Source organism: Tamandua tetradactyla, chromosome 26, assembly GCF_023851605.1.
Source record: "Tamandua tetradactyla isolate mTamTet1 chromosome 26, mTamTet1.pri, whole genome shotgun sequence".
NCBI classification, from domain to species: Eukaryota; Metazoa; Chordata; class Mammalia; order Pilosa; family Myrmecophagidae; genus Tamandua; species Tamandua tetradactyla.
Genome location: NC_135352.1, coordinates 47,334,300 through 47,359,640, shown reverse-complemented (window position 1 = coordinate 47,359,640; position 25,341 = coordinate 47,334,300). Strand labels below are relative to the sequence as shown.

Genomic DNA, 25,341 nt, shown 5'->3' with positions numbered 1-25,341 from the left:
GGCCCATGGGCAGAGCCGAGGGGAGGGAAGGGTGCAGAGAGGGGGGCCCAGGGGCAGAGTTGAGGGGGAGGGACGGAGGGAGGGGTGCAGAGAAGAGGGTCCAGGGGCAGAGCTGAGGGGAGGGAGGGGTGTAGAGAGGGGGGCCCAGGGGCAGAGCTGAGGGGGAGGGACGGAGGGAGGGGTGCAGAGAAGAGGGTCCAGGGGCAGAGCTGAGGGGGAGGAAGGGGTACAGAGAGGGGGCCCAGGGGCAGAGCTGAGGGGGAGGGAGGGGTGCAGAGAGGGGAGCCCAGGGGCAGAGCTGAGGGGAAGGAAGGGGTACAGAGAGGGGGCCCAGGGGCAGAGCTGAGGGGGAGGGAGGGGTGCAGAGAGGGGAGCCCAGGGGCAGAGCTGAGGGGAGGGAGGGGTGCAGAGAGGGGGGCCCAGGGGCAGAGCTGAGGGGGAGGGACGGAGGGAGGGGTGCAGAGAAGAGGGTCCAGGGGCAGAGCTGACGGGAGGAAGGAAGGGGTACAGAGAGGGGGGCCCAGGGGCAGAGCTGAGGGGGGGAGGGAGGGGTGCCGAGAGGGGGGCCCAGGGGCAGAGCTGAGGGGGAGGGACGGAGGGAGGGGTGCAGAGAAGAGGGTCCAGGGGCAGAGCTGACGGGAGGAAGGAAGGGGTACAGAGAGGGGGCCCAGGGGCAGAGCTGAGGGGAGGGAATATATGGGAAATATAGTTGCTCTCGATTGGATGTTGTGGAATGTCCTGCAGGCTTTGAGGGAGGACCGCAGTCTTATTTCATCAGTCTCAGGGTTAGAACCAGTAAAGTGTAAAAGATGGAACTTTTCCATCAGATCTTAATGCCTGGTGCTGGGGTTATTGTGGCAGTTTGTTACATTCACATAAAAACAGTTCCTTTTCTCTAGAGAGCTCAGAAAAATTAATTTTAGAGGCATAAACTTATTCCTCAGACCTTTTATTGACAAAGCCCAACCTGGCTAGTTTTCCTATGTCTGTTGCTGGTAGTACAATTTATTCATTTTAAAAGTGGAAACCAAGGCAGGGAACTATGAGAGCTCAAGTTAAAGCACATTCTCCTTTTCAGTGACAAATCAAACCCATGAATCAGAGTGTATCAGATTTTGAAAAATTGAATGCTAAGCTTGCATTCCCAAGTCAGTTTTTCCAAATCTCAATTATTGGTGTGCTACCTTCTTGATTTTGCTATATCCTATACTACTGATGCTATTAAATATGTAATGCTTTTCTCTGTATTGACTCAATTTTTTTTTTAATTATTTTTATTTTTTATTTTTTATTTTTTTATTAACGGAAAGAAAAAAAAAAGAAATTAACACAACATTTAGAAATCATACCATTCTACATATGCACTCAGTAATTCTTAACATCATCACATAGATGCATGATCATTGTTTCTTAGTACATTTGTATCGGTTTAGAGGAACTAGCAACACAACAGAAAAAGATATAAAATGTTAATATAAAGAAAAGAAATAAAAGTAGTAATAATAGTAAAAAACAACAACAACAAACAAACCAACAAGCAAACAAAAACAAAAAAAAACCCTATAGCTCAGATGCAGCTTCATTCAGTATTTTAACATGATTACTTTACAATTAGGTATTATTGTGCTGTCCATTTTTGAGTTTTTGTATCTAGTCCTGTTGCACAGTCTGTATCCCTTCAGCTTCAATTACCCATTGTCTTACCCTGTTTCTAACTCCTGCTGAACTCTGTTACCAATGACATATTTCAAGTTTATTCTCGAATGTCCGTTCACATCAGTGGGACCATACAGTATTTGTCCTTTAGTTTTTGGCTGGATTCACTCATCATAATATTCTCTAGGTCCATCCATGTTATTACATGGTTCATAAGTTTATCTTGTCTTAAAGCTGCATAATATTCCATCGTATGTATATACCACAGTTTGTTTAGCCACTCTTCTGTTGATGGAGATTTTGGCTGTTTCCATCTCTTTGCAATTGTAAATAACGCTGCTATAAACATTGGTGTGCAAATGTCCGTTTGTGTCTTTGCCCTTAAGTCCTTTGAGTAGATACCTAGCAATGGTATTGCTGGGTCGTATGGCAATTCTATATTCAGCTTTTTGAGGAACCGCCAAACTGCCTTCCACAGTGGTTGCACCCTTTGACATTCCCACCAACAGTGGATAAGTGTGCCTCTTTCTCCGCATCCTCTCCAGCACTTGTCATTTTCTGTTTTGTTGATAATGGCCATTCTGGTGGGTGTGAGATGATATCTCATTGTGGTTTTGATTTGCATTTCTCTAATGGCCAGGGACATTGAGCATCTCTTCATGTGCCTCTTGGCCATCCGTATTTCTTCTTCTGGTAGGTGTCTGTTTAAGTCTTTTTCCCATTTTGTAATTGGGTTGGCTGTCTTTTTGTTGTTGAGTTGAACAATCTCTTTATAAATTCTGGATACTAGACCTTTATCTGATATGTCGTTTCCAAATATTGTCTCCCATTGTGTAGGCTGTCTTTCTACTTTCTTGATGAAGTTCTTTGATGCACAAAAGTGTTTAATTTTGAGGAGCTCCCATTTATTTATTTCCTTCTTCAGTGTTCTTGCTTTAGGTTTAAGGTCCATAAAACCACCTCCAGTTGTAAGATCCATAAGATATCTCCCAACATTTTCCTCTAACTGTTTTATGGTCTTAGACCTAATGTTTAGATCTTTGATCCATTTTGAGTTAACTTTTGTATAGGGTGTGAGAGATGGGTCTTCTTTCATTCTTTTGCATATGGATATCCAGTTCTCTAGGCACCATTTATTGAAGAGACTGTTCTGTCCCAGGTGAGTTGGCTTGACTGCCTTATCAAAGATCAAATGTCCATAGATGAGAGGGTCTATATCTGAGCACTCTATTCGATTCCATTGGTCGATATATCTATCTTTATGCCAATACCATGCTGTTTTGACCACTGTGGCTTCATAATATGCCTTAAAGTCAGGCAGCGTGAGACCTCCAGCTTCGTTTTTTTTCCTCAAGATGTTTTTAGCAATTCAGGGCACCCTGCCCTTCCAGATAAATTTGCTTATTGGTTTTTCTATTTCTGAAAAATAAGTTGTTGGGATTTTGATTGGTATTGCATTGAATCTGTAAATCAATTTAGGTAGGATTGACATCTTGACTATATTTAGTCTTCCAATCCATGAACACGGTATGCCCTTCCATCTATTTAGGTCTTCTGTGATTTCTTTTAACAGTTTTTTGTAGTTTTCTTTGTATAGGTTTTTTGTCTCTTTGGTTAAATTTATTCCTAGGTATTTTATTCTTTTAGTTGTGATTGTAAATGGGATTCGTTTCTTGATTTCCGCCTCAGCTTGTTCATTACTAGTGTATAGAAAAGCTACAGATTTTTGAATGTTGATCTTGTAGCCTGCTACTTTGCTGTACTCATTTATTAGCTCTAGTAATTTTGTTGTGGATTTTTCTGGGTTTTCTACATATAGTATCATATCGTCTGCAAACAGTGATAGTTTTACTTCTTCCTTTCCAATTTTGATGCCTTGTATTTCTTTTTCTTGCCTAATTGCTCTGGCTAGAACTTCCAACACAATGTTGAATAATAGTGGTGATAGTGGACATCCTTGTCTTGTTCCTGATCTTAGGGGGAAAGTTTTCAATTTTTCCCCATTGAGGATGATATTAGCTGTGGGTTTTTCATATATTCCCTCTATCATTTTAAGGAAGTTCCCTTGTATTCCTATCTTTTGAAGTGTTTTCAGCAGGAAAGGATGTTGAATCTTGTCAAATGCCTTCTCTGCATCAATTGAGATGATCATGTGATTTTTCTGCTTTGATTTGTTGATATGGTGTATTACATTAATTGATTTTCTTATGTTGAACCATCCTTGCATACCTGGGATGAATCCTACTTGGTCATGATGTATAATTCTTTTAATGTGTTGCTGGATACGATTTGCTAGAATTTTATTGAGGATTTTTGCATCTGTATTCATTAGAGAGATTGGTCTGTAGTTTTCTTTTTTTGTAATATCTTTGCCTGGTTTTGGTATGAGGGTGATGTTGGCTTCATAGAATGAATTAGGTAGTTTTCCCTCCACTTTGATTATTTTGAAGAGTTTGAGGAGAGTAGGTACTAATTCTTTCTGGAATGTTTGATAGAATTCACATGTGAAGCCGTCTGGTCCTGGACTTTTCTTTTTAGGGAGCTTTTGAATAACTAATTCAATCTCTTTACTTGTGATTGGTTTGTTGAGGTCGTCTATTTCTTCTTGAGTCAAAGTTGGTTGTTCATGTCTTTCCAGGAACCTGTCCATTTCATCTAAATTGTTGTATTTATTAGCGTAAAGTTGTTCATAGTATCCTGTTATTACCTCCTTTATTTCTGTGAGGTCAGTAGTTATGTCTCCTCTTTCATTTCTAATCTTATTTATTTGCATCCTCTCTCTTCTTCTTTTTGTCAATCTTGCTAAGGGCCCATCAATCTTGTTGATTTTCTCATAGAACCAACTTCTGGTCTTATTGATTTTCTCTATTGTTTTCATGTTTTCAATTTCATTTATTTCTGCTCTAATCTTTGTTATTTCTTTCCTTTTGCTTGCTTTGGGATTAGTTTGCTGTTCTTTCTCCAGTTCTTCCAAGTGGACAGTTAATTCCTGCATTTTTGCCTTTTCTTCTTTTCTGATAAAGGCATTTAGGGCAATAAATTTCCCTCTTAGCACTGCCTTTGCTGCATTCCATAAGTTTTGATATGTTGTGTCTTCATTTTCATTTGCCTCTAGGTATTTACTAATTTCTCTTGCAATTTCTTCTTTGACCCACTTGTTGTTTAAGAGTGTGTTGTTGAGCCTCCATGTATTTATGAATTTTCTGGCCCTCCGCCTATTATTGATTTCCAACTTCATTCCTTTATGATCCGAGAAAGTGTTGTGTATGATTTCAATATTTTTAAATTTGTTAAGACTTGCTTTGTGACCCAGCATATGGTCTATCTTTGAGAATGATCCATGAGCACTTGAAAAAAAGGTGTATCCTGCTGTTGTGGGATGTAATGTCCTATAAATGTCTGTTAAGTCAAGTTCATTTATAGTAATATTCAGGTTCTCTATTTCTTTATTGATCCTCTGTGTAGATGTTCTGTCCATTGATGAGAGTGGTGAATTGAAGTCTCCAACTATTATGGTATGTGTGTCTATTTCCCTTTTCAGTGTTTGCAGTGTATTCCTCACGTATTTTGGGGCATTCTGGTTCGGTGCGTAAATATTTATGATTGTTATGTCTTCTTGCTTAATTGTTCCTTTTAATAGTATATAGTGTCCTTCTTTGTCTCTTTTAACTGTTTTACATTTGAAGTCTAACTTGTTGGATATTAGTATAGCCACTCCTGCTCTTTTCTGGTTGTTATTTGCATGAAATATCTTTTCCCAACCTTTCACTTTCAACCTATATTTATCTTTGGGTCTAAGATGTGTTTCCTGTAGACAGCATATAGAAGGATCCTGTTTTTTAATCCATTCTTCCAGTCTATGTCTTTTAATTGGGGAATTCAGTCCATTGACATTTAGAGTTATTACTGTTTGGATTATATTTTCCTCTACCATTTTGCCTTTTATATTATATATATCATATCTGACTTTCCTTCTTTCTACACTTTTCTCCATGTCTCTCTCTTCTGTCTTTTCGGTTCTGACTCTAGTGCTTCCTTTAGTATTTCTTACAGAGCTGGTCTCTTCGTCACAAATTCTCTTAGTGACTTTTTGTCTGGGAGTGTTTTAATTTCTCCCTCATTTTTGAAGGACAATTTTGCTGGAGATAGGAGTCTTGGCTGGCAGTTTTTCTCTTTTAGTAATTTAAATATATCATCCCACTGTCTTCTAGCTTCCATGGTTTCTGCTGAGAAATCTACACATAGTCTTATTGGGTTTCCCTTGTATATGACGGATTGTTTTTCTCTCGCTGCTTTCAAGATCCTCTCTTTCTCTTTGACCTCTGACATTCTAACTAGTAAGTGTCTTGGGGAACGCCTATTTGTGTCTAATCTCTTTGGGGTGCGCTGCACTTCTTGGATCTGTAATTTTAGGTCTTTCATAAGAGTTGGGAAATTTTCAGTGATAATTTCTTCCATTAGTTTTTCTCCTCCTTTTCCCTTCTCTTCTCCTTCTGGGATACCCACTACACGTATATTTGTACGGGTCACATTGTCCTTGAGTTCCCTGAAACCTTGTTCAAATTTTTCCATTCTTTTCCGGATAGTTTCTGTTTCTTTTTGGAATTCAGATGTTTCATCCTCCAAATCACTAATTCTATCTTCTGTTTCTTTAAATCTGTTGTTGTAGGTATCCATTGTTTTTTCCATCTTTTCTACTTTATCTTTCACTTCCATAAGTTCTGTGATTTGTTTTTTCAGTTTTTCTATTTCTTCTTTGTGTTCAGCCCATGTCTTCTTCATGTCCTCCCTCAATTTATCGATTTCGTTTTGAAGAGGTTTTCCATTTCTGTTCGTATATTCAGCATTAGTTGTTTCAGCTCCTGTATCTCATTTGAACTATTGGTTTCTTCGTTTGACTGGGCCATATGTTCAATTTTCTGGGCGTGATCCGTTATCTTCTGCTGGCGTCTGGGCATTTAGTCAGATTTCCCTGGGTGTTCGACCCCACAGGTTGAAAGATTTTTCTGTGCAATCTCTGGGTTCTGTTTTTCTTATCCTGCCCAGTAGGTGGCGCTCGTGACACACGTTTGTCTACGGGTTCCACCAGTTAAAGTTGCTGTGGGTCCTTTAACTCTGGAAAATTCTCGCCGTAGGGGAGGTTCGGCAGCCGAAGCGTCTTGGAAGAATGCCAGCCGGCCTGGGGTTCCGAATGCGGGGAGGGTCGCCGGCCGCCGCAGCATGGGAGAGCGTCCGGCCGAATTAGCTAGTCGGCCTGGGGCACCAAGCGTGGCGGGAGGGCGCCAGCTGTCGCAGCCCGGGAGAGTGCACTATTCCCAGCCGACGGGGGAGTCACGTGTTTGGAAGGGATCCCCCGGTCACTGTTCTCCGCAGTCTGGGGATTTCCGACCCAACTATCTCTGTTGGTCCGGGGGGCCTCGCGTGGTGGGGACGCCAGCCGCCGCGGCCTGAGGGGACCGCCTGTCCAATTCTACCAGCTGGCCTGGGAAGGTGGAAGGGAGGGACTCTGGTCGCTTGCCGTCCCACCCAGGAAAGCCCGTGCCCCTTGGTGATCTCACCGGAGCTGGTTCTCCCAGATAGTCAGCCGTTCCAGGATGGGGTACGCCGTCCCTTTGATCTCCCTCGTGGCTCCGGGAGCTGCTCTGTATTATCTCCACTCCCCCAGTAGCTGTTCTGGAGGAGGAAAGGTGAGGGCGGCAAGGCTGTAGAGGCTGGTGGTGGAGGAGCCGGTGAAGGCGGGGGAAGAGGGCACCGTGGTGGTTGGAGAGCGGCCGGAGCAGGAGGGGGAGGAGGGGGGAGAAGTAGGGCGGGCGGGTCGGCTGCTGCGGGGCGTGGGCGCCGCGCGGCGGGCCGGCGGAGAAAGAGAGGGGAGAAGTAGGTTTGACTCAATTTTTATGTGAATAAATTTACTTAAGGAATATTTATATACTTAAGGTAACCTTAGGTATGTATTCCTGACTATTAAAGTGAGAAGGTTGATTTGTGTGCCACAGGATCATCACAGGCTGTTCTCAGGGCAGACTCACCTGCCCGCACCTGGCACGCAGCCTGAGCAGGTTCCCGCCCCCTGCAACCTTTGCTTTCACTTCTGTGTGATGAAGAAATGAGACCTCGCCAGCCAGGGCACAGTCATTGCTCAGGGAATGGAAGCCGTGCTAGGCTGCGCTGTGGACATGGTCGTTGTTACTACTCTTGCTACAGAGAACAGTACTGGAGGTTTAGAAATGAGGCAGGCATGGCCAGCTGTGTCCAGAGGTGAGGAAAGAACAGTAGACCGAAGTGCTGATGGGCTTGGTGGTACCCCAAGCTTCCTGCTGACAGAAGTCTTTTAGCTTCTCCTGGGTTTGGCTTCTTCCTGATTGTGGAATAAGGTTCATTTGAAAGCTGGCGCATTTGTGTTTATATTTGTTTAAACTGGTTACCTAATACACATGAACTAATCTGGGGAGCAAGGGGTGGTTGCAAGTGCTTCTCGTTTACATCATACTTGTCTGGCAGGGTCACCTCTGCAAGCCTGGGCCAGTTCCTGTTTCGGAAGCTGTGGTAATTAATTACATATTGATGAGCTATTGAAATTTGATACTAGTAAAATTATATCAGAAAACAGGCATTTATGAAGGGTTTTATTGACAAAAGGAAAATGTGAGTAAATTCTTATACATATGAGTCACATTTAAGGTAAGCCAAGCATGGATCCATTTGACTTATCATTGCCATCAATAAAAAAATGATACATGAATTTCTAGTCAAGTGGCCACTGTCAAAATTGCTTTTATGTCTGGGGCCCAGACTTAGTATGTCTCTTGCAGACCAGAGATTCTGGTTTTATGAATTTCAGTCTTCTGATTAGATGGGTCTGGACTTGGTAATGATGAAGCTGAAACAAGCACAATTTAAAAGCCTGCTTTAGCCACATTTTTAGATGTATGTATGTATATATATTTTAGTGTAACATACCATTCACTGCTTTTTTTTCTCCCTACAGAATATATCTTACATATTGTCCTCTTTGTATAGAAGTTCCTCATTCTTTTGAATGACTCCACAGTATTCCACTGAATGGATGATGACAATCATTTGTTTCATCATGATAGGCATTACGGTTCTTTCCTAACTTCTAATAGTGCCCAAAATAATGCTCTAATGGATATCCTTATATATGTGAGATTTTGTGCATATGTTAGGATATCTGTAGGTTAAATTGCTGGGTCAGATGGTATGTGTATTCCTAATTTTGATTGAAATAGACAAATATCTCTTTCTAGAGGTTGAATCAATTTACGCTCTCATCAATAACGTATGAGCAAGCCCTGTTTCTGCTCAGATACGTTTTCTTCCTTCAAGGAGCCCTGTGCTACCACAATGCTACATTGCTGTGTCTCTAGGAAAATGCCCAACAATGGGTGATCATTGTTATTTGTGCAGGTTCCGCAGATTGAGTCTCATACCGAAGGCCACGGCATGTGTCTGCTGTGCTGTCAGCATGGTGGTGTTACTGCGCCTGGCTGCAGAGCACAGTTTTGCCTGTAGAAAACCCTCCAGCTTGCAGATTATCAGCAAATTAAAGCCTTCCTTTTAGAGTCATCCTTTGAACGTGATGAAACATGATACATATTATGCAAATGGTTTGGCTGTAACATTTTTTGTATTTTATTATTCTTAAATTATGAAGAAATAGGCATTATCTATAGATATTGTCTCCGTTTTTCAGAGAAAACCTTTAATTGTGGAATTGGGCTGAAACATAAAAAGCCCCCCTCGTACTCCTTAGTACCACCTGCCACGGTTCCCTTTGTCCCGTGCCCCACCACCACCACCACGACCTTGGGACCTGTGCCCGAAGGAAAGCAGGGAACACGAACTCTCTTCCAGACGATGGCTAGATACGTGATTTTGGAAAACTGTAGAAAGAAACCATTGTTTCTTTCCTCCAATTATTCTTTTTAGGCTGTAGCTTGGCATGTATAACAAAAAGGAACTTAACAGGGTTTGTACATTTTTTATGCTAATGCGATCTTGTCTAAAATTGACCGCTGTTCTAATAGTCAAGTGTTTTTCTTTTGATTTTTGTAAAAGAACAGCAGATGTTCAGTAAGTTATTTTTTATGAAGTTTTCCTCCTCAATTTGACTTTCTAATGTGGTCCTTAACATAGATAGCACCCTACAAATTCATTTAGAAGGAAAAATTTTCCATTGTTGACCTATGTGAAAAACAGTTGCAGAGTCAGATGTAGTATTTAGAGTGAAGTTGTGGTTAAATCTCACGGAATAACCTGTAATTAATGTAAAATGGCTTGGTGTTATTAAAATAAAAATACAAATTAAGAAGTGATCATTAGGCAGTTACTTTCCTTTTCCCACTTTCCTTTCTGTACCTTATTCCACTGTGGAGAGGCTGGGCCGCACTGGTGGCTGCCAGGCCTCAAACTGTCCTCTCGCCGCGTGCCCGCAGCTGGGCCCTTCCCGAGCTGCCCCCACCCTGTCGCAATTCGCGGCTTTACAATTGGGGGGAGCATTTGCTTATACAGAGGACGATTGATCTGGTGTGACTCGAGGTCTCATTCTTGCAACCCAGAAGAGACGTTTGGAACTTGGGAGATTCTGTGGGATTTCGGGGAATGTGAGAATCACGCTGGCAGATGATGGTCACGTGTGCTGGCTGTGGGTGTTCGGGTGACCGGTCCACGGTGGTGCCCCTGTGTTCGGACTGGACGGGGAGGTTACGGGTCTCCCTGTGTTTGGGCTGGACGGGTCCCCCTGTGTTCGGGCTAACCTGTCCCCGGCGGTACCCTAGGCAGCGGTCAGGGCTGCGCTGAGCTGCGTGTGTGTTGCAGGTTCTGCTCCCGGCGGCCAGCCTGCTGCAGCTGCAGGACGTGAAGAAAACATGCTGCGAGTTTCTGGAGGCGCAGCTTCACCCCGTCAACTGCCTGGGGATCCGGGCCTTCGCTGACGTGCATGCCTGCACCGAACTCCTGACCAAGGCCAACACCTATGCAGGCGAGTGGGCCGCGCCGGGACTGGGACTCAGGGTGCGGGGGCCCCGGGGCTCTCTGGGGGCCACGTGTCAGGGTCTGGGCACCCTGAAGATGTAAAAGCAGGGATTGGAGCGTGCGCGTAGAGCCCTGAACTTACAGCAAAACCTGCCATACATTGCAGGTGGACAATAGAAGCTTATTTTATGCAAGTCTTTATCTACAGATGTATGTTTCTTTTAATTGCCAGATGAGTGGCATGTGAGAACACATTTGGGCATGAAATGTCATTTTATCTCATTTTACATCTTTTTATTTTTTCATCTTGTGGCTTAAAAATCTTTTAAAAAGTGCAATCTAGATACTTTGGGTGAAGTAGAAAAGCGCTTCCCAGACCTCCCCTGTGCCTTCCAAGCCCCGCGAGCAGCCGTTCCAGGGCGGCTCAGGCCAGGGCTGTCCTGCAGGGCCCCCACCTTGGACACCGATGTGGGGCTGCAGATACCCAGGCCCTCCAGTAGGGATGAGAGACCCTTATTGCAGCTTCGGGTGTACTGAAGTTCACGAGAGTAACTCTAATTTAACTTTCCCTGAGTTATAACATTTAAAATGCACATTGAAAGTGATGCTTAGGAAGTTTCCTTTTATGCTTTCTGATTGTCCAACCATCTTCCAGCAAGATAAACCCAGTGAGACCTGCTCCACCATCTCCCTGCTCCTGTGCCCCCAGTAGGAGCTGTCCCAGCAGAAGCTCTCGCCGCAGGTCCCCCATATGCACTAGCTGCTTTTCCCCGGCCTTCGGTACCGGAGCCCTGCGGCCCCAGCTCCCGGGGGAACCAGCCCTGCGTGCTGTGCTTGGACCTGGCCGCGCCTGTGTGCACAGGGGCCAGCTGCCGGGGGAGAAACAGCCCCAGGACCTGCATGGAATTTACTGAAGAAAGCGTGGGACAACAGGTCCTTGTGGTTGCTAAGAAAACTTGCAGTATGTCCGAGAGACACAGTCGTCCAGTAAACCTGAACTTGAGACCGTGTGGTGGCCTCCTGGCCCGGCTCCCCTTTATAAACTGGTGCACTATGCACTTGTGATCTGCCCTTGGAGAGCTGAGTTAGATTGAACTTGGGTGCGTAGTCCCTCGGCGTGTTGGGGAGTGCCATACTGTAATCCCCTGGGGGAATGAGGCATTTTAAGTAGAGGGCAAATTTGAATTCATTGAAAAATTCCAGTGCTGCCAGTTCTGTTCTTCTGCTAAATAGAAATTACCCCTAAATCCAGATTCAGTAACTGCTGGTTCCAGCTGTTATCAGTGCTTTCTATTAGAAAAACAACAAGGAAGCTTGTGTATTCTTTCGTAGTGTTTCTGCACGAAGCAGTTGCTATTTAGTATAATACCTTTCTTGGGCTGCTAGAATTCTCCAAAGTGCTAGATGTTTACTAACACTTAAGAGGGAGAAAGGGGGAAAGAACGAGCAAAGTAGAAAGAAATAAAGCAAGAGCTGTTCACATGTGGCTCCCATAGTGTAATGGAAATCTTAATTTCACTGACACGTTATCCTGTTACAAAAGACCCTAGTAACAGGAGTGAGGCCCACGTTGCACGGGGCAGGCCGCACCTACATTGAAATAGCCACATCAGAGCCCCCCACACAGGTCTGCAGCCCGGGACGGGCTGCCGGAGCAGGGGCCGTCTTCCGGCACCTGCCATCTCGACTGCCAGTCCCGCCTCTGCCTCTGCATCCTCTGCCTCTGCTGTCCTGGTGCATCATCGGAGTCCGACACACATGCAGCACTGTGGGCAAGCACAGGCATGCCTTTAGCTGGACAAATGTTTGCATTCTCTTATAGCATTTTGAAGTAAATTCTGTCATCATTTTATTTCATCCATGTATTTCATACTAATACTTTTTAAACAAATTCTGTTACAAGGGCCAACTTTATGTAACAGAGGCTATTTTTATGTCTTTGGCCTTTTGATAACTACTTGCAACAAACTTTCTAAGTAAATAATCCAGTATAATAATAACAAATATTTGTTCTTCATAGTGAAACATTTATATCTTAAGCAAAATGGAGAGACGGAAGGAGTTCATGCAGGAAGATGCCCAAAGCGCTCTTTTTTGCCATATACAGTGGTTAGTGGTTTTCTAGTTACATTTTACTTTTTAGCATTATTTTACTTTCATTTTTTGCATTTGTTCAGTGCAGTACCTTCCTTGACCAAAAAATTTAGGCTCCAAAATTATGTCAGTTGTTTTTTTGTAAATCCAACCATTTTGTAATTACCCTAGTCCTCTTATTATTTTAAAAGTCATTCTGAGAGTAAATAATTATTTATGAAGTAAATAATTATACATGAGGTTTATGTAAATGCACATTTGATTTTTCAAGTATTGCTGAAAGGGAAACCAAATATTCCCTTTTACAGTATGTTGAAACACCTGTTTAAATTGAATCTTTTATTTCACCTTAGGAAAGCTTTTTTTTTAAAATAATATTCTTAGAATATGGTCAATTATGAAACTAATTTTCCTAACAAGTTCTCAGTTTAGGTTTTAGGGATCATCCTCCTTAAAGAGCTAAATTATTGAGTCCTTCTCAGTCCATACGTAGCTGCAGGTACTTTCTGAGCTGTCAGCCTGTCTAATGCTCACAGCTGTCACCTTGGGTGAGGTATTTCTTTTTGCTTAAGGCCCAGATGTTTCCTCGGGAGCAAATCTCCTTCCTGGGGGTCCCCCGAGGGCCAGGCTGTTGGCTACTTTCCTCAAAGAAATAAAACAGGGGCTGCACACATGGTGTGTGCGGGCGCCTGTGTGGAAATCCCCGAGGTTGCTTTCTTGAAGCAGCTCAGAGGTTGTTTGGGGCTCGGGCCGGGGAGGGGGAATTGCCCGCGGAGTTGCTGTTTGGGGCACGGGGGCAGTTCCTACTGCATGCACAGTTGCTGTTTGGAGTACAGGGTGGGGCAGTTCCTACTGCATGCACAGTTGCTGTTTGGGGCACGGGGGCAGTTCCTACTCCATGCACAGTTGCTGTTTGGGGCACGGGGCAGTTCCTACTCCATGCACAGTTGCTGTTTGGGGCACGGGGGCAGTTCCTACTCCATGCACAGTTGCTGTTTGGAGTACAGGGTGGGGCAATTCCTACTGCATGCACAGTTGATGTTTGGGATGATGGGAACATTTTGGTAAAGGGTGGTGAGGTAGGTGGCATGGTGTTGTGAGCATACTTAATGTCATTGAGTTGTACCCTTAGAATGGTTAAAATGGCAAATCGTGTAAGTATGTGTTAACTACAATTATATGTAAGTGCTCTCCTTTCTGCATTATTGAATCAACTTTGGAGACTATCGCTCCCGTTTTAAAGATGAGGTAGCTGAGACTTCAAGAAATTAACTTGCCCAGGGTTTGCAGCTGGCACGTGGCCGAGCTGAGGTTGCGCCAGGATAGCTTACTACAAGCCCAGACTCTCAGTCACCACATTTCCTTAGAGCTCACATTTTGGATTAGAGCTGGATTAACAGAAAACAGTGTTTTGTAAAAATTAGTCCTTCTAAAATTGAAAATCATTACTAATGAGGTTCCCCCCCTATCTTGGGAGGTGTTTTAGTTTTCTAATGCTGCTGGAATGCAATATACCAGAAAGGGGTCGGCTTTTATAAAAAGAGAACCTATTAAGTTACAAGTTTACAGTTCTAAGGGCATGAAAATATCCAGACTAAGACGTCCAGAAAAAGATTCCTTGTCTCAAGAAAGGCCGCTGGCATCTGGACTACCTCTGTCAGTGGAAAGGCACAGGACTGAAGTCCCCGGGGCGTTTCCTTTCTATATCTCCTAAATGTCTCCTAAATGTCTCTGTGTTGGCTCTGAGCTGTTTCCAAAAAGGACTCCAGTAAGCAGATTAAGATCCACCTTAAATGGTGGAGACACATCGCCACAGAAACCACCCAATCAGAATGCCCCACCCACAATTGGGCGGGAAACATCTCCATGGAAACAACTTAATCAAAAAGATCTCGCCCTAAATAGGAGACATCCCCCACAAGATTGGCTTAGCAAGAACAAGGCTTTTCTGGGAAACAAACAGCCTCAGGCCGGCACAGGAGGGATGGATTTATTTGTGAAATCAGAGAAAGTATTTTTTTTTTTTTTTTTTAGTGTTTTAAGAATTACAAATGTTACTAGTTTCTGTAAAGGGGTTAAAGTATAAAATCATGTAATTTGATTCCTAAGTTACCTGCTAACATAGAATTCAGAGCTTTCTAGATCATAAACTCATTCTGTTTCTTTTTAAAGAACTCATTCTGGTCATATATTCAGATTGGCTAGCATTTAAGTATTTAGTGTGGAAGTTTCTTTTAAGGGGTGCCTTGCTTTAGAATGTAGGTCTTACTGCATTCAGATAGGTTTGATAAACACGAAGACTTTAGGACAAACTTTTTAATAGGGTCCCTGCTATGAGTGTTATCATTGCACATTTCCATCTTGTGATAAGTGGCTTTCTTCCTTGCTCTGTCATCCTCCCAACCCCTCCGATGCCTTATGTGATGGATTCTGGAGCGCGGATATATGGCGCCATGCACACATCTTCCTGATGAGAGCACAAGGTTTCCCAAATGGAGATGCCCATGGGCTTGTGGCTCCTCCCAGGCAGTTTGGGCCCCAGGGTCACTGCCTCTGCCTCTGCTTCGCTGTGCTGCGAGCACTTCACTCGGCATAAGCCTTTCCTCGGGGTCTTTCAGTTTCTTGGGGTTTGTCTTTTTAGTTCTCATCTGCAGTCATTCTTAGACTTAAGTGTTGTAAACACTTGTTTTTTAAGCATTTTGAAGCCATAATAATGGAATATTGGTATTAATGGATTTTCTTTTAACTCCGAAACAGAACAGCATTTTGCAGATGTTGTACTCAGTGAGGAATTTCTTAATCTTGGCATAGAACAAGTGTGCAGCTTAATCTCAAGTGATAAACTTACCATTTCCTCAGAAGAAAAGGTATGTATATTTTTCTCGTCCCATGTACTATAAGGCAGTATGATATGATATTTTCCTTTTTGTTATTTCAGATGGTTTTGTATCTTTGGAATCCTATATATGTAGTGGAAGCCAGTAGAAATCTTTAATTGGGAAGTTAAGAAATTCAGCTAATTGATGTATTAATTGTGAAAATTAGCTTCTCCACTTCTGGGGAAGTCGGTGTCCCTGAATCGTTAGGCATTAGAGTTTGCAGTCAACCGCCTCAGCAACAGCATATGCACATTAAAATGTCTGAAACAGTTGCCTTTTGGAACAGTTTCTTGCCACAGTTAGATGCCCATGAGAATTGTGATCCCAAAGCTGCATTTCTCACATCTCAGTGACTGTCACCGTCCTGGCCATGAGTGGGTGAAGTTCCCCAAGGTAGCAAGCTTTGGCTGCTCCCAGAATGCACATCCGCCATCCTCCTCTTCCTTTAGGCTAGCTCCCTGCCCCTTCCACCTGCACCCTTGCCCTGCCCCGCCCCCTTCCAGCCCCTGGGCAGCTGCTTTGTCTGGCTATGTCTTCCTTCTCCCACATTGGGGTGTCCTCTGCCAGCCACTTGCCCCTTTCACACAGTTGGAGAGAAGTTTCTTTGTGAACTTGGGTGGGGCTCGTGGCACATGGAATCAGAGCTCATAAGCTTGTGAAAACGTTCTGTGTGGAAAGGAAACTTGAGTTTCTCCTTTGTGTATTTGGCATTTAAACTCTGATCTCACCCCTCAGGGACATTCTTTACCCCTAGGAGTTGGAAGGCACATTTACTCTAATATCTAGAGTATGAGAAAATACATGAAAAGTGGTTGTGAGCTATTTAATCTTAGCATGATAGAAATATAAAAGAGGAAAACCTTACTGTCAACATTTGATAGACATACACTGAGTGCCATGCATGTGCCAGGTATGGCCGTGGGCCTAAGGTGTGAAAAGATTAACAAAATAAAGTTCTTTACTCATAGACTGGACGGATAACCAGCGGCCTAAATAAGTGATTACAGAGCACTATAGAGGATACCAGAGGAGCACAGGGGAGAGAACATTTCACTATTCTTGGGGTGGGGTAGGAGTTTGGCTTGGGTGAGATTTATGACCCGAGTCTTGTTAAATGGGATGAGTTTCCCCGGGGAGTATGGAGGGGAGGAAGGAGAAGTGCCTTTGGGAAGCGAACAGGGCCCAGATATGCAGATATAAAGAGGCTGGGAGAAGGGTTTTATTTGATCAGTTCAGGAGGACTGTATTTTAGTGTTTGGTAATGACCTGATAATAACCTCCTCAGGCATCCTACTGACTGAGTCTGAGGTTTTCTAAGCCCCATGAGAACGGCCTGGTAAGACTTGCCTCCTAGGACTGTCATGAGGGTGTCTGGTTTCTGCTGCTGGGTAACAAGTTACCCCACAATGAGGCGGCTGAGAGAGTAGCCTTTTTGTTATGCTCGCGGGTCTGTGGGTCAGGCTCAGATACGCAGGCGGGCAGCTCATCTCTGCCCCACGATTCCTGGGGTGTCCATGGGTGGCTGGAGTAGCTAGAGATGCCTGGCCAGCTCTGAGAACCTTGTCTCTGGGCCTCAGTCTTCTCCATGTGGCCTCTTGGGGTCCTCGATGTCAGGACAGCCCCTCAGTACTGCATGCCTCCTTGGCCGGGGCTTGTTTGGGGGCTCTCTCCTCTCTCTCTCCGTCTCTCTCTCCCCTCTCTTTCTCCGTCTCTCTCTCCATCTCTCTATCTCTCCATCTCTCCATCTCTCTCCCCATCTCTCTCCTCTCTCTCTCCTCTCTCTCTCCATTTGCCTCTCTCCATCTCTCCTCTCTTTCCATCTCTCTCTCCTCTATCTCTCCATCTCTCCATCTCACTGTCCATCTCTCTCCCCATCTTTCTCCCCCTCTCTCTCCTCTCTCTCTCCACCTCTCTCTCCATCTCTCTCCTCTCTCTCTCCATCTCTCTCTATCTGTCTCTCCTCTCTCTCTCCATCTCTCTTCATTTCTCTCCCCATCTTTCTCTCCATGTCTCTCTCCATCTCACTCCATCTCTCTCTCCATCTCTCTCTCTCTCTCTCCATCTCCCTTTCCATCTCTTTCCGTCTCTCTCCCCATCTTTCTCTCCATCTCTCTGTCTCCGTCTCACTCCATCTCTCTCTCCATGTCTCTCCATCTCTCTCTCTCTCTCTCTCTCCATCTCTTTCCCCATCTTTCTCTCCATCTCTCTCTCTCCATCTCACTCCGTCTCTCTCTGTCCATCTCTGTCCACATCTCTACATCTCTCTCTCCATCTCTCTCGCCTTCTCTCTCTTCTCTCTCTTCCCTCCTGTTGCTGGTCTGCGTTTTTCTTTGCATGGTGGCCTCAAGGAAGTCAGGCTCCTCCTGTGACATATGGTTCCCCCAGGTGAGTGTTTCAGGGGCGAAGGGCGGGAAGCCTGAGGCCTTAGAACACAGTTCGGAGCTCACACTGCTTCTGCTGCCTTCACGCTTACCCAGGCCGGCGCGGGTGTGGGCACAGCTCAGTACAGAAAGGTGTGAATTCCGGGCATCCGTGGAGGCCACTGTCCCAGCGCTAGTGGGGCTGGACCCGAGGGGGTGAGGCGGGTGTGGGGCCCGGCAGCCGAGAAACAGGGACAGAATTGGCAAGGCAGGGTCTGTCAGTGCACTGAATCTCTAGCACCCAGCACAGTTATGTATTTGTTGAGTGAGTGGACTGAGAGAGATGATAATTATGATGTGGACTATTTTCAGTTTCCTGCTGTATTCCTACATCAAAATTATGTTTTCACTACCTGTAATCATCTACATACCGTCAGACATTTTCAGCAACCTTTTGAGGTTATCAGATGGTATATTCATCAGTCTGGAAATAAATTATGCAGTGAAATGTACTCTTCATGTTTGTCAGCTTTCTCACTGGTGTATGTTGTAAGTAGTAATTCCCCATATTTATGTAAAAACATCAGAACAGTACGTTGTAACATGTTCTGTGATTGTGAAGGAGAGCTACTCTGCCCCGCAGACTCTTGGTTTATAGGTGTGTGGACCAGTATTTGTTCTTAAACCTAAAGAAAAGCACCCCCAAATGATTGGTTTCTAAGGGGACATGATTTTCATTACAGAACATCAGCTTAGCCTTAGCATCTTTGGTACTTTACTATCCTTATTCCAAAGGACGCGGGGTTTAAATCTAGGTAAGTGGCACTGACCGAATCTGGAAAGGTTTCAGCAGCGAGGTCCTGTGTCACCAGATTATCACAGCTGTCACTCAAGTCCAAGACTAGTTACTGTACTTGGCAGAATGCTTCATCCATGTCAGATGTACTCACTAAAGACCAAATGGAAAAAAGAGAGAAGAAGTGGTAAACCCAGCACACTCGGGATGTTTAAGAAGTTCCACCCTGGAGGTCTCAACGGGAGTTGCATGAAAACGTCCAGACGCCGTGGTATATAACTCATTCCTTGTTTTTCTTCTCCCCTATTTTCTGGAAGGTATTTGAAGCTGTAATAGCATGGGTGAACCATGACAAGGATGTAAGGCAAGAGTTTATGGCCCGGCTGATGGAACACGTTCGGTTACCTTTGCTTCCTCGGGAATATTTAGTTCAGGTAAACATGCGCAAACCAGCAACTGTGCCCAGCCTGAGGAGGTGAGGGCCACAGTGCAGATGAGAGCTGCAGAGGTCAGGGGGTGTCAAGGAGGGGGGCCAGAGGTCAGCAGAGGACAGCAGAGTCAGCAGAGGACAGCAGAAGACAGAGGGAGCCATGGAGGGGGGCCAGAAGAGCAGAGGTCCGCAGAGGGCTGCAGAAGTCAGCAGGCTTTGACCACTTCTATTTGGTTTCTAACCTCCTTAGACTACTCCCCATCCTTAGAACTTTGCTTGCCGTCCTTTTGTGATTTGGGTAATCAAGTGTTAGAGCTTATCGAGGCAGATCTGTCACGGTCATTTAACTAATAGAGAGAACTGTGTCTCTGCCTCTATTCACTGCCACCTTCCTTTTTGCTTCTCTTTTGGTGGTCTCTTCTGATTCACCTGCAGAAATGGAATTTGGTGATTTGACCCAAATGCTGTTTAATTCTACTTTGTAATTTCCCAGTGGTATGCATTTGGTGCTTCATCTTTATTTTTAAGCTGAGGAAAATCAGGTTATTAGAAATAAATAATTCTTTAGGAGTCCCTGGACAATTTCAAATTTCTCTTTTATTATTCTCATCCTATTAGGAACATTTCAACATTTTTATAATTGAAACGCTCTGAAGCACCATTTCTTTATTAAGAGACTTGATCTATTTGAGCATTTTAGGATTTCTTGATACCTCTGTTTGCTGTAATCTGTGTAATCACTGGTCTTCTACCATTAAAAAAAATAAACACAAAGAACTGTTCTGCCTTTGAGGGCAGGCATAGCAAAGACAAAACTTATGATGGTATAGGAATATTATTTTGAAGTATTTTGAATCTCTTTTCTGGATAATTTATTTGTATTCTTGTGTTTGAAAAGGATATTTATTAATATTGCTTACCCCTCCTGAGATATTTATCTTTTTTTCTTGCTTTTCTGTGTGGCTTGACGTTTACAATAGGAGTAAACGAATACAGCATTGTCTACAGAGTGCATCACATTGCATGGCTGACGTGGAAGCATATCGGTCTTTTCGCTACAGTTTTTCTCTGTTACCCGTATGTGTTTTCTCTGCAGGTATTGGGCGTCTCTACGTCCATCTGTCCCTTGGTGGCATCTGTAAGCTCTGCTTTCTTGCCTTTAGCGTGAACTGGCCAAGATGGCCGGTGGCTAGTGCTCCGGTCCCTCCTTTGCGTCTGCCTTGAGGTGGGGCCACCCGACGGAGCGTGTCCTCACAGTGTGTCTGTTCCTCCCGCAGAGGGTGGAGGAGGAGTCCCTGGTCAAAAACAGCAGCGCCTGCAAAGATTACCTCATCGAGGCCATGAAGTACCACCTGCTGCCCACGGAGCAGCGCTTGCTCATGAGAAGCGTGCGCACGCGGCTGCGGACACCGGCCAGCCTGCCCAAAGTAGGGTCTGCGCACCACCCTCAGGAGGGTCTGCCCAGAAGAGGGTCTCCCACCGCCCACAGGAGGGTCTGTCCACAGGAGGGTCCGCCCACCGCCCACGGGAGGGTCTCCCACTGCCCAGAGGAGGGTCTGTCCACCGCCCACAGGAGGGTCTGTCCACAGGAGGGTCCGCCCACCGCCCACGGGAGGGTCTGCCCACTGCCCACAGGAGGGTCTGTCCACATGGTGTCTCCCACCGCCCAAAGGAGGGTCTGTCCACCGCCCAGAGGAGGGTCTGTCCACATGGTGTCTCCCACCGCCCAAAGGAGGGTCTGTCCACCGCCCACAGGAGGGTCTGCCCACCGCCCACAGGAGGGTCTGCCCACCGCCCACAGGAGGGTCTGTCCACAGGAGGGTTTCCCACCACCCAAAGGAGGGTCTGCCCACAGGAGGGTCCACCCACCATCCACAGGAGGGTCTGCCCACCGCCCACAGGAGAGTCTTCCCACCGCCCACAGGAGGGTCTTCCCACTGCCCACAGGAGGGTCTGCCCACAGGAGGGTCTCCCACTGCCCACAGGAGAGTCCACCCACCGCCCACAGGAGGGTCTGCCCACAGGAGGGTCTCCCACCATCCACAGGAGGGTCTGCCCACCGCCCAGAGGAGGATCTCCCACTGCCCACAGGAGGGTCTGCCCACAGGAGGGTCTCCCACCATCCACAGGAGAGTCCGCCCACCGCCCACAGGAGGATCTCCCACCGCCCACAGGAGGGTCTGCCCACAGGAGGGTCTCCCACCATCCACAGGAGGGTCTGCCCACCGCCCACAGGAGGGTCTCCCACTGCCCACAGGAGGGTCTGTCCACAGGAGGGTTTCCCACCACCCAAAGGAGGGTCTGCCCACAGGAGGGTCCACCCACCATCCACAGGAGGGTCTGCCCACCGCCCACAGGAGAGTCTTCCCACCGCCCACAGGAGGGTCTTCCCACTGCCCACAGGAGGGTCTGCCCACAGGAGGGTCTCCCACTGCCCACAGGAGAGTCCACCCACCGCCCACAGGAGGGTCTGCCCACAGGAGGGTCTCCCACCATCCACAGGAGAGTCCGCCCACCGCCCACAGGAGGATCTCCCACCGCCCACAGGAGGGTCTGCCCACAGGAGGGTCTCCCACCATCCACAGGAGGGTCTGCCCACCGCCCACAGGAGGGTCTCCCACTGCCCACAGGAGGGTCTGCCCACAGGAGGGTCTCCCACCATCCACAGGAGAGTCCGCCCACCACCCACAGGAGGATCTCCCACCGCCCACAGGAGGGTCTCCCACCATCCACAGGAGAGTCCGCCCACCGCCCACAGGAGGGTCTCCCACTGCCCACAGGAGGGTCCGCCCACCGCCCACAGGAGGGTCTCCCACTGCCCACAGGAGGGTCTGCCCACAGGAGGGTCTCCCACCATCCACAGGAGAGTCCGCCCACCGCCCACAGGAGGGTCTCCCACCATCCACAGGAGAGTCCGCCCACCACCCACAGGAGGGTCTCCCACTGCCCACAGGAGGGTCCGCCCACCGCCCACAGGAGGGTCTCCCACCATCCACAGGAGAGTCCGCCCACCGCCCACAGGAGGGTCTCCCACTGCCCACAGGAGGGTCCGCCCACCGCCCACAGGAGGGTCTCCCACCATCCACAGGAGAGTCCGCCCACCGCCCACAGGGGGTCTCCCACCATCCACAGGAGAGTCCGCCCACCGCCCACAGGGGGTCTCCCACCATCCACAGGAGGGTCTGCCCACCGCCCACAGGAGGGTCTCCCACTGCCCACAGGAGGGTCTCCCACCACCCAAAGGAGGGTCTGCCCACCGCCCACAGGAGGATCTCCCACCACCCAAAGGAGGATCTGCCCACAGGAGGGTCCGCCCACCATCCACAGGAGGGTCCGCCCACCGCCCACAGGAGGGTCTCCCACCATCCACAGGAGAGTCCGCCCACCGCCCACAGGGGGTCTCCCACCATCCACAGGAGAGTCCGCCCACCGCCCACAGGGGGTCTCCCACCATCCACAGGAGGGTCTGCCCACCGCCCACAGGAGGGTCTCCCACCGCCCACAGGGGGTCTCCCACCATCCACAGGAGGGTCTGCCCACCGCCCACAGGAGGGTCTGCCCACCGCCCACAGGAGGGTCTGCCCACAGGAGGGTCCGCCCACCATCCACAGGAGGGTCTGTCCACCGCCCACAGGAGGGTCTTCCCACTGCCCAGAGGAGGGTCTTCCCACTGCCTACCGCCTACAGGGGCATCTGCTTGCTGTCTGTGGCTGCGCAGTCCCTGCACTTCCTGTCCCGTGGCCCTGCCCAGAGACCACAGTATGCCCAAGAGCTCACCCGGCATATTCAGTTCATCCCTGTTGATTTTACTTCCTGGAGGGAGGGATGGTTTGGCTCCCTGAGCCAGTAGAAGCCGCATGGTGTCTCCATTCCGGTACTAGGCTCCTGGGTTTGTCCCTCTTGAGCTGTCTTAGCTTTAGTTTGACAGAAGGAGGCAAGTCAGACTTGACGACTGGGACCCAGCAGTTTCTCAGAGCCAACTAGAGGAAGCAAGGGTGCGAGCAGCTGCCTGGCCCTCTCCTGATGTCCCCTACAGCATATGCAGCTCCCGCAGCATAGCGCTCCCGTGTCCACACACAGCATCTGCCTTCAAGTTGTCCTGTGTAAAAACTCACATCCCATCTTCCTTATTTTAGTTGAAGCCATTCATGTTTACAGATTTAATTTTCCTTACAAAATAATTCCTCATTTCTGCATGTCTTTGCAGTTCCTTCTGCTCTGTCTGCATCTTTACGGTGCTTGAGCACATCTTTAAGCACATCTGTGTGTGGTTCTATCAGAATGGTCTATACCAGATGGTTTATGTACATATTCATTTGTTAATTTATTTTTTACTCTTGTATGTGGGGGCAGTGATGGACTTAAAATTAATCTGCTATCCGTTGTTTTCTTATGTATTTCATCATTAGTTATTACTCTCTATCTTCTCCATTAAATTATATCTTTTCAATTCTTTCACTTTAATGCTTTTATTTAATGTTTTTCCAAGTTTTATTTCTGGAGTCTACATTTTTAATTGCTTTAGCTCTGTGGGGGTAGTGTTTTTCTGTTTTCCCAGTGTGACCAACAGTTCTTAATTTAGAACCAACTGCAGATTTTGCCTGTGTGCAGTTTAATCCTTTTTCTAGGTCGTTAGTACATGTTTTAATTTAGAATGAACTCAGTGCTCTCCTAGTGACATCACTTGAGAAATACACCTGTGGGCACTCTCCTGTTTGTAGAGTTCAGTCCATATGATTGTTTGTTATCTAAGCCAAAACCAAGATGATCTGGCACATAGCATCCAGGGAGATTCAGGATCCATTGGTTTGAATGCTTTTAGGTCTCTGCTCTCCTCATCATTGCATTGGCCCCTAGAGGTTTGAATGTTTTTCTCTAAATTTTACTGAGAATATTTTCACTTAACAAAAGGTATTTACAAGGCATTCACTTCCTACCCTGTTTTGAAAATTGGTATTTGCCTTTTAAAAATTTTCTGATCTCTCCTCAGTTCTCCAAGGTTTTTCAAAAATAATTGTAAGTGGCTCAGTAAGTACCAGCTAGTTCCCTCGCACCTTAGTATGCATGCCACTGGGGTCTGCTGGTTTCATAAATGTTACATCTCCCAAATGCCCTTTTACCTGCTTTTACAAGTAGCCATCTCTGTAAGCCTTCATTACTTCATAATTGTCCATATCATTTGGTGTCAGTTTTTGTTCTTACAAAGAAAAATTAATAAAAAGTTTTCGGCATCTTGGCCAATTTTAAGTTACCATCTCCTTCATGGCAGCCTTTCCAACTTCCGTCTAAATAGTTTATCTTCAATACTTTTCAGACATTACAGATTTGTAAAATAGCCTCTTACCTCAGGCCCATCTTCTGGCACATGTAGCTTTGCTGTTTTGGCTTTCTTGAAACCTTTCAGGTGAAGACTAATTCACTTCTAATTTCTGGAAAACACGTGTCATTTTTGAAAACCTTCTGAAGAGTTCTTGGTAAAATGCTATCACGTATTTTATTTTTCTTTCTCTGTTGGATTGTGCCATCTTCCGTTTATACTGTGCATCTCAGTCAGACTTGGATTGGCACTCAAACACCAGCGCTTTAAGCAGCATTTTGTGAACGATCCATAATAGAATGCTTTCATTTACCTACTTACTTATTGTTTATTTTTACTCTTTATGTAGGGGGCAATGAGGGATTAATGATTAATCTGTTATCCATTGTTTTCTTGTATTTTTCATCATTAATTATTACTATATGTCCTCTCCATTGATTTTGTCTTTTGACATACATCTGTGTTGAACTTTTGAACCTCAGTTCTTTGTCTTCTTTCTGTGATGGGCAAGGTCCCCCTGTGAGCAGGCCCCCTGTGGGCAGGTCCCTCTGTAGTGCCCGCCTGTGTGGCTAGGCAGCAGCCGCCCTTGGGCTCCCACTGTGCATGCCCATTGGACTGTCCCTTCTCAAAGTTCACCCACTTTTTATTAAAAGTTGCTTGTGTTGGATGCTCTTTCAACGGCACCATTAGTTATTTTAGAGCAGTTATCTTCAAGATTAATTCCAAGTACGTAGTTTAGGATGGATGAAAGATTAATTTCTGCTGTTAACATAGTGAGTTGAATTCGACAAGATGTGGTAGTGCTGAGCAAAGTATTG

General features: G+C 46.1%; 1 protein-coding gene across 6 annotated transcripts in view; it reads left to right on the top strand.

Annotated features, from left to right (window-relative positions):
• KLHL2 (kelch like family member 2) overlaps positions 1-25,341 on the top strand; it is a 107,167-nt gene that overhangs the window by 60,577 nt on the left and 21,249 nt on the right. For 4 of the 6 annotated variants that reach the window (XM_077144332.1, XM_077144336.1, XM_077144335.1 and 1 more), the window contains 4 exons: positions 10,492-10,654; positions 15,499-15,608; positions 19,094-19,210; positions 20,484-20,699. In XM_077144332.1, the coding sequence (XP_077000447.1) occupies positions 10,492-10,654; positions 15,499-15,608; positions 19,094-19,210; positions 20,484-20,699 (606 nt within the window). The remainder of the gene's footprint in view (positions 1-10,491; positions 10,655-15,498; positions 15,609-19,093; positions 19,211-20,483; positions 20,700-25,341) is intronic. The other 2 variants (XM_077144334.1, XM_077144333.1) reach the window with 1 other exon arrangement.